At 42.4% G+C, this 14,116-nt stretch overlaps 1 protein-coding gene across 1 annotated transcript in view; it reads left to right on the plus strand.

Moving 5' to 3' along the window:
* Positions 1–13,694, plus strand: part of LOC126095573 (odorant receptor Or2-like) — a 41,772-nt gene extending 28,078 nt beyond the window's left edge. The window contains exon 5 of the mRNA XM_049910350.1: positions 13,485–13,694. Within this exon, the coding sequence (XP_049766307.1) occupies positions 13,485–13,541 (57 nt within the window). The 3' untranslated portion in view covers positions 13,542–13,694. The remainder of the gene's footprint in view (positions 1–13,484) is intronic.
* The last annotated feature ends 422 nt before the right edge of the window (positions 13,695–14,116 follow it).

Here is a 14,116-nt window from a genome sequence, read left to right on the forward strand (position 1 = left end):
AATTAATGTAGAGTAATGAAATTTATGGAATACTTCTGTCTTGGTAATATATTTAAATGATTAACATCGGGAGATAACAGACTAATGTAAGAGTGAGGTAAGCCATTGAAAATGTGATTTGCTGGTACATTATTAACGAGTGTAGCCGTCAGTATGTTGAATGCAGGCGTGCAATAGTGCGAGCATTTTCTTTTACGGGTACCGGATGAAAGTTTGTGGGATGGAGTTCGATGCCTGTTGCACTTTGCAGGCAGCGTGCGTGTGGTAACTACGAGAGTGCTCCTGCCGTCATACGCAATCGCATCCCCGACTATGCCTGGGGGTGTAGGTCCATCGTGTCAACCACAGGTAGGTTGCAAGCCCTCAACTGGCCACCTCCTAACCAAGCAAGACACGGGCGTCACTGGTACCAAGACACAGCCAACTTTCATCATAAAACACACAGATCTCCACCCTGCACACAACTGAGCTCTCGCTTGACGCCACTGAAATAGCAGTTGTATGGGGTGAGTTAAGCGCACGCCACAGGACGTCTTGCTCTGGAGTTGTCCTTGAAGTAATCGATTTGTAACACTTGGTTGTATCACTGTGGTGCCAACTGCTGCTGACATTGCTGTTGCAGATGCAGTGCGATGCGACGGAGCCATACTCCGAACACGATGGTCTTCCCTCTCGTAGTGTCACTTGGTCATCCGGAGCCCGGTTTCTTGAGACCACAGATTCTCGTGACCACCGCTACTAGCAATCATGTGCAGTAGCTACATTCGTGTCAAGTCTGTCTGCAGCATCGCAGTATGCTCGTAGCTCTACTACGCGAACTCATTCGAGCTCAGTGAGGTGTTGATTTTGGCGTGTTTATCGCCTTAAGGGCATTCTTGATTACGATCAACTCACCAGGTCCAATCTTAGAGGTAACTAACGCTCACGACCGTTACAGCGAGTATTCAAAGCAAACCTGATTTGCATCTTGATGGGGGCGCCACTAAAGCCATTCTTATCTTGCGACTGACCCCAAATATGAACAGACAACATCTTTCAGATGTATAAACAAGCCTACCAACTTTCGTTTATGTCGCATAAGTCCTTTTTGGTGCTGTGACTTATTTTCCTTTAGTGTACTATTGCCTCTATACTGCTCCACTCTGAGGGTACCAAATAACGAAATGTTACTGATGTTGCTTTATAACACAGTAGGAATTACATTACATTTCTAGAAGATTTGAATGTATACACGGTACTAAATTCGTCGTACACGACTGTCACCTCTTGCTGCAGCAAATGCCTTGCCCTTTCCAGGCAAATACTCTGCTGCTTCAACTCTGTGCCAGAGTTCAGCAGTGTCAGTATCTGCTGACTGGTGGCGCGCCACCCATCGGCAGATGGTGTCATTGAATTAGAGATAAACGGATCTGGAAGACGTGCTTGCTGTGGCAGTTAACAAACATCCTCTGTATCCAGGTAGGGCAAGCAGCAGGGGAATTGTGGGGTCCTTTGTATTTGTGTTGGAAGATAAAACCAAGTAAATCTCGAATATTCGTAACCTTTTTCCTTAACACGTCACAAATGCAGCGCCTGCTGTCTGAATTACTGTTTATGCAATTCCGAGGTGACTATGTCCTGTGCCCAATGGTGCACATATCGATGAGGAATGCAGTCGGCTAACGCTGGTGCTTCTCGAACCCTCCACAAACCTGCAAGTCCAATCTGATGCTGTACGCAGAATCGGGATTCTTCTAAAAAGACGATGTGGATTCGCTCCTGCACGTAGAGTTATCAGTGGATCCACGTCTGTCGGCGCTCCTCTTTCTGCCATTACGTTAAAGGGAAATAGCGATTAACGACAGCGTGCCTCCGCTATACTAAAAATGTCCTCGAGCTATCCGCGTGGAAACTGATCTTGCTGGAAATAAATCCAATTCCCGAGACCAGAGTTTCTCCTGGAGTATACAATGTTCAAATAACTTACGGGAATTCTCTCGTGTGATGCCATCTGTGACCGCCCGTGTTTCAGCAGGAGCACACCCTACCATTATCAAGGCAAAACTGCAGCAAGAAGGCGCTGTACAACGGAATTTAAAACCTATATTTTCAGAGGATCTCTGGAAAGACAACACTCAAACACACACACTAGAAACACTAGCGCCGAAGATGATTCACGTCAGAAGTTATCGATAGTGCAATTAATAATTAACGGGTGACGTAGCATTAGCTGCGTCCATCTATTTTTTTGAGAAGAGAGAGAGAGAGAGAGGAAGAAAGAGAGAGAGAGAGAGAGAGAGCCGGATTCCTCGCAGAATTTAAAAAAAAAAACACCATCTCTATTTATAAGATTAGTTGCTAATCTAATTTCAACAGCTTATTTAATCATACCATTTGTTTCATGATTGAGGTATCTTCCCTTCCCTGATTTGTTCTTCGGGAGGAATGTTGTTGATACTTCGTGAAATGCTGTTTTTGTAGGAACCCTACTCACACTAACTAGCACATCTGTCTGCAGGCTGATAGTTGTCACCATTCGGCTCAAAGCAACGGAGTATTTCGTAATTTCGTTCACAGGGCCGACGTCATCGCGGACGCTGAGAGTTTGTCACCTTTCGTCAGAATGGTTATAACGCAAGACAGACCAGATGTGCGTTGTGCTGTCGGCCAACTGTGCACGGGGCGAATGATGATAATACCGAAATGGTCTACGGCCTTTTGCCCTACACAGGGAGCATTTCGAACAGGATTGGTCGTATTTGGCGGATATATGATGTGAAGGGTGTTTTTCGACCACCATTTAAGATCAGGGTCCTTTTAAGTTCCGTAAAAGATGATCTTGGTTGGAATAAGGCGGGTATCTACAGTATTCCTTGCAATTGCAGCATGTCATCAGGACTGTGGAGGACCGATATACTTGGCATAAGCGACACTCTCGCTTACAACAGCCGAGCGGATTGGCTATTGCAGAATATTGTCTTGGGACCTATCATCCACTGGAATATAACAACGCGGAGCTTCTGGCATGCACTTCCAGCTATTTGGATTATTATGGAAGCTGTTGAAAATAGATTAGCAAGTAACCTTATAAATAGAGATGGTGGTTTTTGTTTAAATTCAGCGTGGAATCCTTCTCTCTCTCTCTTCTCAAAAAACAGAAGGACACAGTTAATTCTACCCCACCTGTTGATTATTAATTTCAAAATCGGTAACTTCTGACTTCGATCATCTTTTGTCTGTGATGGCGCTAGTGTTTAAAGTGTCTGAGATTGTTATCTTTCCAGAGTTTTTCTCAAAACTGAGGTTTTAAATTCCCTTGCGCAGCGCTTACTTGCTGCAGTTATGGCTCGAAAATGGTAGAATGTGCTCCTGTGGAAATATAGGCGGTTGTCAACGACGTCACCCGGTTACATTCCCGTAAGTTATTAGAAATCCATTTCCTGTGCGACGTGGCTGTACGATCGTGCATAGGCGAGTGAACAGTATGTCTGTTCTCTCGGACGCTAGTAACGTGACGCAGTTGTTCCCATGCAAGTTACGCTATGGATCTCCCGAACGCAAGGAATTCATATTCACATGACAGTCGTGGGATCCCGGACAACGTGATTAGTGAAATAACAGAACAATAAACAACAGTCCCGATAAGCTACGATATTGTGCTGACGAATTATGTTAAGTACTGGCAGATGTTCCTCCTTCAGAGCGATCAAAAGTTTCTGATCGAAGGCCGTACAATCCAGAATCGGTACGTGAGCCAGGCAAAATGACCCTGAGTATTGAGACAATCAGCACAACGACGCAGCAGGCGAAGATACCCGTTTGGTAAAACAACGTGTCCTGCTGCTTGGAGAAGCCTCTTACAGCCTGCTGCGGATTCTCGTCCGACAGGAATAGTATACCTTTCGCGGCCTGTTTTAAGGGACCGAAGGCGTGATAATCTCATGGGGGGAGGACTATAGGACTCGAGTATATCCAACTTCAATGAGGCTGGTCTCCCAGATCGAACGGCGTTTTGTGTCGGATCGTCACCAGCCCGGAACTTGAAGCACCATAGCACCATTCCATAACGGTGGTCCCCGCCAGGTGTACCCACTCTACATTCTCCGGTCGACATCTAGTGGTGTTTGTCCTTCAGCCGCCACGAAGAAAATAACAACACGGTGGTACATTTTCGAAACGTTTGGTAATAACGTCACCATAGTTTACGTTTCCGCATTTTCCGCACGCGCGTTTGAAAGACACAAATGCCTCACAAATCCCATGCCTACACATCGGAGGCGAGGTATGTTGCATATACGCTGCATCAACGCCCTCATACTAAAACTTTTTCATCATCCCTTGTACAGAGCATAACACTATCTTCTCAGAAACAAACAGGATTCAAATGCGATGTCTGTATGAGAAACACGTTGCGTAGTCTTTCCCTATGTTCAGAAGGCAAACTGCTACCACTTTATGCAGGTGCGTTAATACGCTAATAATTTGTACATGCAAGGAAATACAACCTTATGAAAATCTGACATTTGTTATATGAGCATTCAGTATTGCAATTTTAATAGCAGGAAGTAATTTTTTTGGGTATGGTTTATATATATATGGTTATTAATTCAAAATCGTCCTAATTGAATTTACATTATTCTGTGAGATGGCAAGAACTATGCCCCTTACATGAAGTCATTAAAGATCACCTAACTCACGTTGAGCGAACAGTAGGGCTGAACAAAATGACAGACAAGGCACAATGCATCTTGTAGAGGGTATAGTATGGACGTATTGGAATAATTAATGTCGGGTGATGGTTTTAATGTAATTCACACGACATGAAAACTTTGTGGAAACGAGTCGATTTACTAGACGCTAGTTTACCTCAGGGAAGTATTTAGAGTTGACCGTGGCCGGCTGGGGAACGGCGAAGGGAAGCGATAGTAGGTAGCTTAGGGTGGCTCAAGCTCTGAGAAAGCGATAATGGGGCGCGGCCTCCAGCCGCCTTAAGATTAGTGACAGCATGTGTGGTTGACCCCGACCCCATGCTGGTGTACAGGGAAACAGACGGAGAACTTGTACGCCTGCTGATAAATGTCCGTCGTCCCATTTTTAGGGAAACATACGAGAAAGCCGCGCAAAGCTACGGTGGAGCGGTCAACAGAGGCCAAAATATGCGTGTTCGTGACTATAGCAACTTCACACCGAATTCACGGTCCGCAGAGTCTGAAGTAAATCAGGTGAAGCGCGACAGAATGAAATACGCCGGCCTCCGATGGGAACTTAGGACCGAGGAATTTGAAGTACTCTCCTGGGAGTCAGAATTCAGGAAAAATTGGTGTTTGTGCAGACGCTAACGTTGATGGGTGGCCTGGGAGGAACTAAATAGAAGTTGAAAGGAAGGGAAATTTTGTGGGAATTTGTTCACTTCCCAGAGCAGGCACTGGTCGGCATTGGGAAGCGACGCATAATTAACGCGACTTGCGCTGCAGTTGGCGTAAGTGATTTTGCTGGAGGGGAAACCAAGGCGAAGAGCGGACTGGGAGAAGTCCCCATAGAGGTCTTCCGTTCCCAGCTTGTCTAGAGTGCGGACGTGGCATTCTTTCCTCAGCTTACCTGGGAAAGAGTGAGCATCTCTGCAGTTTAGGACCTAGAAAATGGAACGATTGAGCTTGGAGATAGGAAGTTTTGGTTCAGCTATATACTGAGCAAGATAGCTAGGAGTGAATTGACGAGCGCAGCCTTGCAGCACCACGAGGTCGGCCGACGTCCATACAACGACGCCGCTCCGCCACGCTGAATTCGGTGATATTGTGCCGCTCCGGCCACTGATTACTTTGTTGGATCACATCGGCAAAGTTTCCATGAGGATTTCATGGGCCGTGTATTGTAGAATTCTTCTCACCCTTCGCGTTACGCCTGGGAAATTCGATAGGAATTACATTTTAGTTATCGTACTTTACTCCACGCAAACGCAATTTATTACCACTGCCTAATAGGAGAGTCTTGTAATGTGATGATTGCAGATTGGGAGTTAAAATAAATTTGTGCTAATCGACTGCATCTGTTTTCAATCAAGTAGCTGAAATCCCAAGTCACTTTCTTAATTAATTTTATGTTCAACATTTGCACCTGGTGTTCAATAGCTGAATATAACATCAATGTGCACCCCTTTTTAATTAAAAGTAATCAATCCTGAATAAATTAATGTCAACACGGCCACCGCAGTTCAATCAGGAGTCACAGGGCCGTATTACTTTTTGCGTTATCCGATATTGCGGCAGTTTTGCACTCTCTGTTAATCTGTTAATCAATTAGTTGGAGTGAACACACACAAAAACCAGGTAAGTGACGGGTGGGGTGTTACAATTCAGTGGCAGTATACAGGGCTATTACAAATGATTGAAGCGATTTCATAAATTCATTGTAGCTCCTTTCATTGACATATGGTCACGACACACTACAGATACGTAGAAAAACTCATAAAGTTTTGTTCGGCTGAAGCCGCACTTCAGGTTTCTGCCGTCAGAGCGCTCGAGAGCGCAGTGAGACAAAACGGCGACAGGAGCCGAGAAAGCGTATGTTGTGCTTGAAATGCACTCACATCAGTCAGTCATAACAGTGCAGCGACACTTCAGGACGAAGTTCAACAAAGATCCACCAACTGCTAACTCCATTCGGCGATGGTGTGCGCAGTTTAAAGCTTCTGGATGCCTCTGTAATGGGAAATCACCGGGTCGGACTGCAGTGAGCGAAGAAACGGTTGAACGCGTGCGGGCAAGTTTCACGCGTAGCCCGCGGAAAATTGGCTCATGCCACAACTGGAGACCGACAGCGCCGACTTCATCTTTCAACAGGATGGTGCTCCACCGCACTTCCATCATGATGTTCGGCATTTCTTAAACAGGAGATTGGAAAACCGATGGATCGGTCGTGGTGGAGATCATGATCAGCAATTCATGTCATGGCCTCCACGCTCTCCCGACTTAACCCAATGCGATTTCTTTCTGTGGGGTTATGTGAAAGATTCAGTGTTTAAACCTCCTCTACCAAGAAACGTGCCAGAACTGCGAGCTCGCATCAACGATGCTTTCGAACTCATTGATGGGGACATGCTGCACTGAGTGTGGGAGGAACTTGATTATCGGCTTGATGTCTGCCGAATCACTAAAGGGGCACATATCGAACATTTGTGAATGCCTAAAAAAACTTTTTGAGCTTTTGTATGCGTGTGCAAAGCATTATGAAAATATCTCAAATAATAAAGTCATTGTAGAGCTGTGAAATCGCTTCAATCATTTGTAATAACCCTGTGTTAGTTTTTCCCGTTGTTTCTAGAACAATCTGAAATAGTCCTCGATAGTTTATTATCGAATACGGTGATGTTAGTGGTTTGGAATGAAAGCTTAGTATATTGAACAATAAAAATAAACAAATCAGTTGTTAATGGCATTATGATGATAATACCTCTACCTGGGTGTCCCGCCCACTCGTCTCTTATCTCTTATACGGTGCTTTCTCGGATAGATAAACAGCCATTCAAGCAAATCTCAGTAATGGTTTTATTGCAATAAAGTAGATTGACAATACTTAACTTTGGGTCGCAAGCAATTGGTGACATGACAAGCAGTTATTATTATAAGGCACAAGTTTCAGTATAATAGTTAGTATGACGGCTCTAGTGTTCTCTTCTAGTCCGTGGTTTCTTCTAGTGTCGGTCTTCTACTCTGCGGCTGAGGCTGACTAAAGCGGCGCTTATATTCTCTGCGGCTAGAGGCCGTTCCTGTCGTGGTGCGAACTGCTGGCTGACGTCGTCTCACAGCGTTCTCTGCTCCTGCGTTCTTCATCTTCGTGCCGGCATTTGTCGTTACGCCAGAACACCACCTGTATAGTTAACCGATACATAAAAATTACAAATGGCAGAACTTCGTGGGAAAACAATAAGAAACAAACACACATACTTTTAATGCAGCTCTATTCACTATCTATTCTGTTACTGTTCAGAACTTTTTTTAACGAACTTCTCTCACTCCATTTCATCCAAAATGATTGGAGTGATTGCAAAAGTGTATGAAGAATAAGAAGATATTAAAGAAGATAGTGATTAAGAAGAAGAAGAAGAAGAAAAATTATTCTTTAAGCAAGCCATGCAAACTGTTATCTAAGGGGACTCTTAATATCACGTGTAAAATCTATCTCGTGTAGAATGTACCTGTACTATTTCATGCTGAAACCCAAATTCAAAACGAGACGCACGTGTTCACGACAAGATCACTGAGGCAGAAGAAGCTGTCAAATTTAAGCAAAGCAGATGGAAAAAAAATTAGACGGACTGTTTATTATTTGAAAAGTAATCGTCATAATTGTTAATACATTTACCCCGCTGTGAGAGAAGGCGGCCAATGCCTTCAAGGAAACATGTTTTTGCTTGCTTACAGAACCATGATTGTACCAAAACGACAGCCACTAATCTTTCTTCCCTACTCCAAAGTTGTAGAAATCATATGGGAAGAGATCGGGATTGAGTCGAGGATTTGTAACGGCTTCCCAAAGAAAATTCAGCAGCAGCATGTGGGCGGGCCCACATATTCTTATAGTGAAAGGTGAAAGGATATTAATGACACGATTTGCTGATAGCAGTACTATCCTGAGTGAAAGTAAAGAAGAATTACATGATCTGCTGAATGGAGTGATCAGTCTAGTGAGTGCAGAGTATGGATTGAGTGTAAATCGAAGAAAGAAGAAAATAATGACAAGTAGCAGAAATGAGAACAGAGAGAGATTTAACATCAGGATTGATAGTCACGAAGTGTATGAAATTAAGGAATTCTGCTACCTAGGCAGCAAAAGAACCAATGATGGACGGAGGAAGGAGGGCATCAAAACTAGACTAGCAGTGGCAAAAAGTGCATTTCTGGCCAAGGGAGGTCTATTAATATCGGGTCATTCTCAATGGACAGAATTTTCAGACGTAAAAATTAACTTTGGGCATACAGTTACAATATTCAGGGTGTAATGGGTGTAAGTGCAGAATCTTCTGTTTCTAGAATTAATTTCTTTATTTCACTTCTATTATCACAAATATTGTAGGTCTTCAGACTGCCAGTTTAGTCAACAATGATCATCTTCAGTTCTGCAGCAAAACACAATTACGACTATTCGATGTTTACAGATTAAAACAATAAAATAGGCCATGAAGAAAAACCTTACTGACATACATGTCAAAATTATTCGCTTTAAATATAACGAGGCATACCTCTTTTATAAAAAATATTTCCTAATATAATGGAGCCATAGTGACATAGTGAAGTGATAAATACAAAATTTGAGGATGTAGTACTGAACAACATTACATAAATACTTATTTTGTTTGTAAACTAACAATTATAGCCTTTACAAGTCATATGTTTTGAGTCTGGGTAATACATCTACGCACACCTGGTACAAACAAGATATTAATGTTTACTTTTCCCGAGATCAGGAAGATTCTATTGAGACGTGTAAAGCGGTGTGACACGCCTTCCAATAACGAATGTGGAGGTCAGTAGCAAATGGAGAAATCTGTCAGGGTTTGTACGTACGCTGGCAAGCATCATTTGTCGTACACATACGTTTATTGTGAAATAACAATCACTTATCAGTCATTATTTGTGTTATCTGCGGCATCCATTACCACAAACAAGTGCAAAACTGTCTGTGGAGGTGTAAAAACGTATATTTACAGATTTTAGATTTCGAAAATTCTGGAAGACATGACGTCAGCAGCTGCATGGCATACCAAATTATGCAATAAACTGCAGAGAACCGTTCTAGTTGTGAGCCTAAACTCATTATCAAATCTTCGACTAAGCTATGCAACACCATCAGTCATTCATCTAGGTGATTCAAGTTAAGCCCTGCACTAATTGAAAAGACGTGTTTAACTTAAATGTATAGGCATATGCCTGTCGTAATTGATGTTGTTGCTTAAGTTAGTGGATGATTTCATGATGAGCTAGACACGAAACTAGTCATCAAGTAATAAACAAAAGGAATACTGTAACTTGGACGGTTCTCTGCAGTTTACTGCATAATTTGCTAAAAACGTTTAATTGAGGTTTTAAAGCTTATCATGGCACTTCAAATGCTTATCCTTGCATTGTTTAATGTGCATCACACTTACATGTTAGGCAAAGCAAACGGAAAATACAAAGACATGGTAGTTAATACAGAATTTTATTTACTCTCTAAAGCAAAACAATGTTCCACACGAAAGTAAGGTATTTATGAACCTTGCATAAGAGAACAAAAGCTCTGATTTTTGTCACGTCCTTCAAAGCGTATGTTCGTAATGGCCTCCCAGCTCTGATGTTTATGGCAGCTTCATGGATTCATCGTCTACGAGTAGCTTCATCATCGATGACGTCTCCCTAGACGAGCTCATTGATGCAGCTCAGAAATAAAAGTCCTGTGGATCTAAATCGGAGGTTCTGCGCGGTCATCAGATATGGCTTCCCCGGCCAACCCATGTGTTGGGAAACTGGCCATCTTAATACCTTCAAACCATTCTTGTCAGTGTTTTCCATACATTCCTTCCTCGCCGATTATGCGAAGAACTTCCTCATTGAATACTTGATGAATATTTTCAACATTCTTGTGAAGCAGCACATCTCAGATGCTACGATTCTCTTCTGCTCCGGTTTGCCCATAGTCCATGTTTTGCTACCATACAATGCTGTGCTCCAAACATACATTATCAGAAATTTCTTTCTCAAATTAAGGCCTATGTTCGATATCAGGAGACCTCTCTTGGTGACTAATACCAATTTTGCCACTGCTAATCTGCTTTTTATGTACTTTTTACTCCGTCGGTTATTGGTAACATTGCTGCCTAGGTAGCAGAATTCTTTAATCTCATCTATTTCACGAATATCAATCCTGATAAATCTCCCGCTGTTCTCATTTCTGCTACCTCTTATTGGTTTCATCTATTTATTCTCAATCCACATTCTCTAATCATTAGACTGTTTATTGCATTCAGCATATCCTATAATTCTTCTTCACTTTCACTCAGGATAGCAATGTCATCCGCGCATCGTATCTTTGATATCCTTTCCTCCTGAGTTTTAATTCTTTCATTCACATCATTGCTTCTTCGATGCATAGTTTGACTGTAGGGGCGAAAGACTACATCCCTGTCGTACCCCTTTTTAATCCTAGCACTTCCTCCTTGGTCTTCCACTTTTATTATTCAGTCTTAGATCTTGCACATATTTTATATTACCCTTCACTCGCTGTAGCTTACCCCTATTTTCATCAGAATTTCGAAAATTTTACATCATTTTCAACGTCGACAAATGAAATGAACGTGTCTTGATTTTCCTTCAGTCTTGCTTCCACTATCAATCGCAACGTCAGAGCTGTCTGTCTGGTGCCTTTACCATTCTTAAAGCCAAACTAATCGCAATCTAACAGATGATCAGTTTCCTGTTTCATTCTTCTGTATATCACCAGGAACTGGATGCATGAGCTGTAAGCTGACTGTGCGACAATTCTCGCACTTGCCGACTCTTGCAATCTTCGGAAATATGTGGATGATGTTCTTTCGAAAGTCTGGTGGTATGTTGCCAGTCTCATACATTCTACGAACCAACGTGAATAATGGTTTTGTTGCAGTTATCCCAACGATTTCAGATGGAACTTTATCCATCCATTTAGCCTTATTTGATTTTATGTCTTTCCAATATCTTCTTAGATCTGATTCCAGTACTGGATCCCCCATCTCATCCCTCTTGAGCTTATTCTTCATGTTATCAAATTAATCCTTTCCCTTATAGAGGCTTTCAATGTATTCTTTCCATGTATCCTCTCTCTCCTCTTCATTTGCCATTGTAATTTCCGGCACACTATTAATGTTAGCATCCATGCTTTTAGTTTCACCTAAAGTTGTTTCGACGTTCCTATGTACTGAGTAAGCCCTTCCGACAATCATTTTCTTTTTGGATTTCTTCACATTTCTCGTGCAGCCTTTTCATCTTAGCTTCTCTGCATTTCCTATTTATTTCACTCCTCAGAGACTTGTATTTCTACATTCCTGAATTTCCCCGATCATTTTAGTACTTGCTTCTTTTATCGATCAGCTGAAGTATTTCTTCTGTTACCCATGGTTACTTCGCAGTTTACTTCTTTGTACCTATGATTTTCTTTCGAACTTCTATGATTTCCCTTCTTGGAGATGTCCATTCCTCTTCTATTTAACAGCCTAATGAGCTATTTCTTATCGCAGTATCTATAGCCTCAGAGAAACTGGTGCGTGTCTGTTCATTCCTTAGTATTTGCGTATCCCACTTCTTTGCGTATTGATTCTTCCTCACTAATCTCTTAAACTTAAGCCTGCTCTTGATCACTACTAAGTTGTGATTTGAGTGGGTACGCCTTACAACCCAGTATCTGATTTTGAAATCTCTTACTGACCTTGACGTAATGTAACCAAAATCTTCCCTGTCTCCCGGCCTTTTCCAAGTATAGGTCCTCCTCTTCTGATTCTTCAAGAGTGTATTCGCTATTACTAGCCAAAACTTATTGCATAACAATACGTGAGCGTAAAACACGTTCCAAACTTCGGCAACTGATAGATGTCAGAGATGTAAGCTTATACTCTTGTGCGTCTGTTTGACGATCCTTCTGGAAAACGGGGATGACCTGTGTTTGTTTGTAACCTGCCGGAACTCTTTGCTCCTGGAGATACCGATTGTATCCTGCTGCTAGAAGAGAGGCAAGTTCTTGCTCATACTCCATGTAGAATAGTGTAGCCACCCCGACTGTTCCAGCGGCCTTCTCTAGGATTTCCGGTGCATTTCTATCCTATGGGCACTTATTTTGATATCAGGCATTTTGTCATCTATTTTAGAGATGTACTATAGTGCGACTTACATGCGGTCCCTTCTGTATACGACCGAACAGTGGTCTACAGTGCTTCTTTTTTCTTAATATTTGATATGTTTGCACACATGTCGCAGAAGAGGTCATCTACAGCCCTTTCAATGAGCATAAAATGTAGTTGCATTTAAGAATAGAAAAGACAATTGCACGTAAAAAAATTTACTAACAAAGAGTTGGTGAACTGTTACAGTGATGACTCAGGATTAAAAGGAAGGTCAGCGTTGGCCGTAATATTGATGTTTTATTGATAGCAGAATAGATTTTCGATCACATAGTGATCATCTTCAGTGCTGTACAAATTAAACTCAGACACTGGTATCAAGTTATCTATAAACAAAACTGAGAAGCGATCACAATAACTCAATTTTGCTGTGTTATGCTCAAATATGACAAAATCGCTAAGCGTGACTCGGGATTAGTTATGGTGATGCAATTGAAGCACAGTATTTATACATTTGGGTGTATAAGTGGATACTGAACGAATAACTCTCTGAAAGTTGGTAGAACATAACGCGCCCCCTATGAGGACTATGTTTAGCGATTAGTAGCGACTTGTCGCAGGTGTGCAGGTGCTGCAAATAATTAATGTGTCTGTGTTACAGCTGATAAACGCCTCCTACACGTTCTACGCGCTGCTGAGGCAGATGAGGGACCGCTAGCGGCGTCTTCAGAGGTTTCCTTGACAACTCGCCACCAGACACCTGCTAGCCAGAACAAGCGGCCGCACCTCACAGCGACAGCGACGCCGTCCACACAATACGCCGCCACCCGACACCGTTGCGAACATCGCAACCAACTACACCGCGGAAATGCAGAGCGTGAATTCCGACTGTGTACTAATCTGTTTGCTGATTCAGTGATTGTTAAACGGAAATAAATTGCACGCACCAGTTGCTGTTCATTAAAGATTTACAGCAAATCGCCGTAATTGGCATTGTTCCCTGCTGCCTGCTTTGTGCTGGAAGCTCATTAATGCGACGTAAATAGAATACTCGACCTATGTCGACTCGTAGCCTGCGATGTTCTCTGTATTTATTGTTTGGCATATGTCAGATAATGAGAACTGCGCTGTGTTCTGCTCAAATGTAACAAAATCACTCCTCATTATATGATTTTACATTAATTATTTTTCATGTATTGGTTGCTAACGTGCTACAATATTCGTATATTAATTTCCGAACTGAAACTGTGTCTCGCGGGTTAGAGGTAAGTTTGCAATTTTGTGTGATGTGGA

The sequence above is a fragment of the Schistocerca cancellata genome, chromosome 8 (genome assembly GCF_023864275.1).
Source record: "Schistocerca cancellata isolate TAMUIC-IGC-003103 chromosome 8, iqSchCanc2.1, whole genome shotgun sequence".
NCBI classification, from domain to species: Eukaryota; Metazoa; Arthropoda; class Insecta; order Orthoptera; family Acrididae; genus Schistocerca; species Schistocerca cancellata.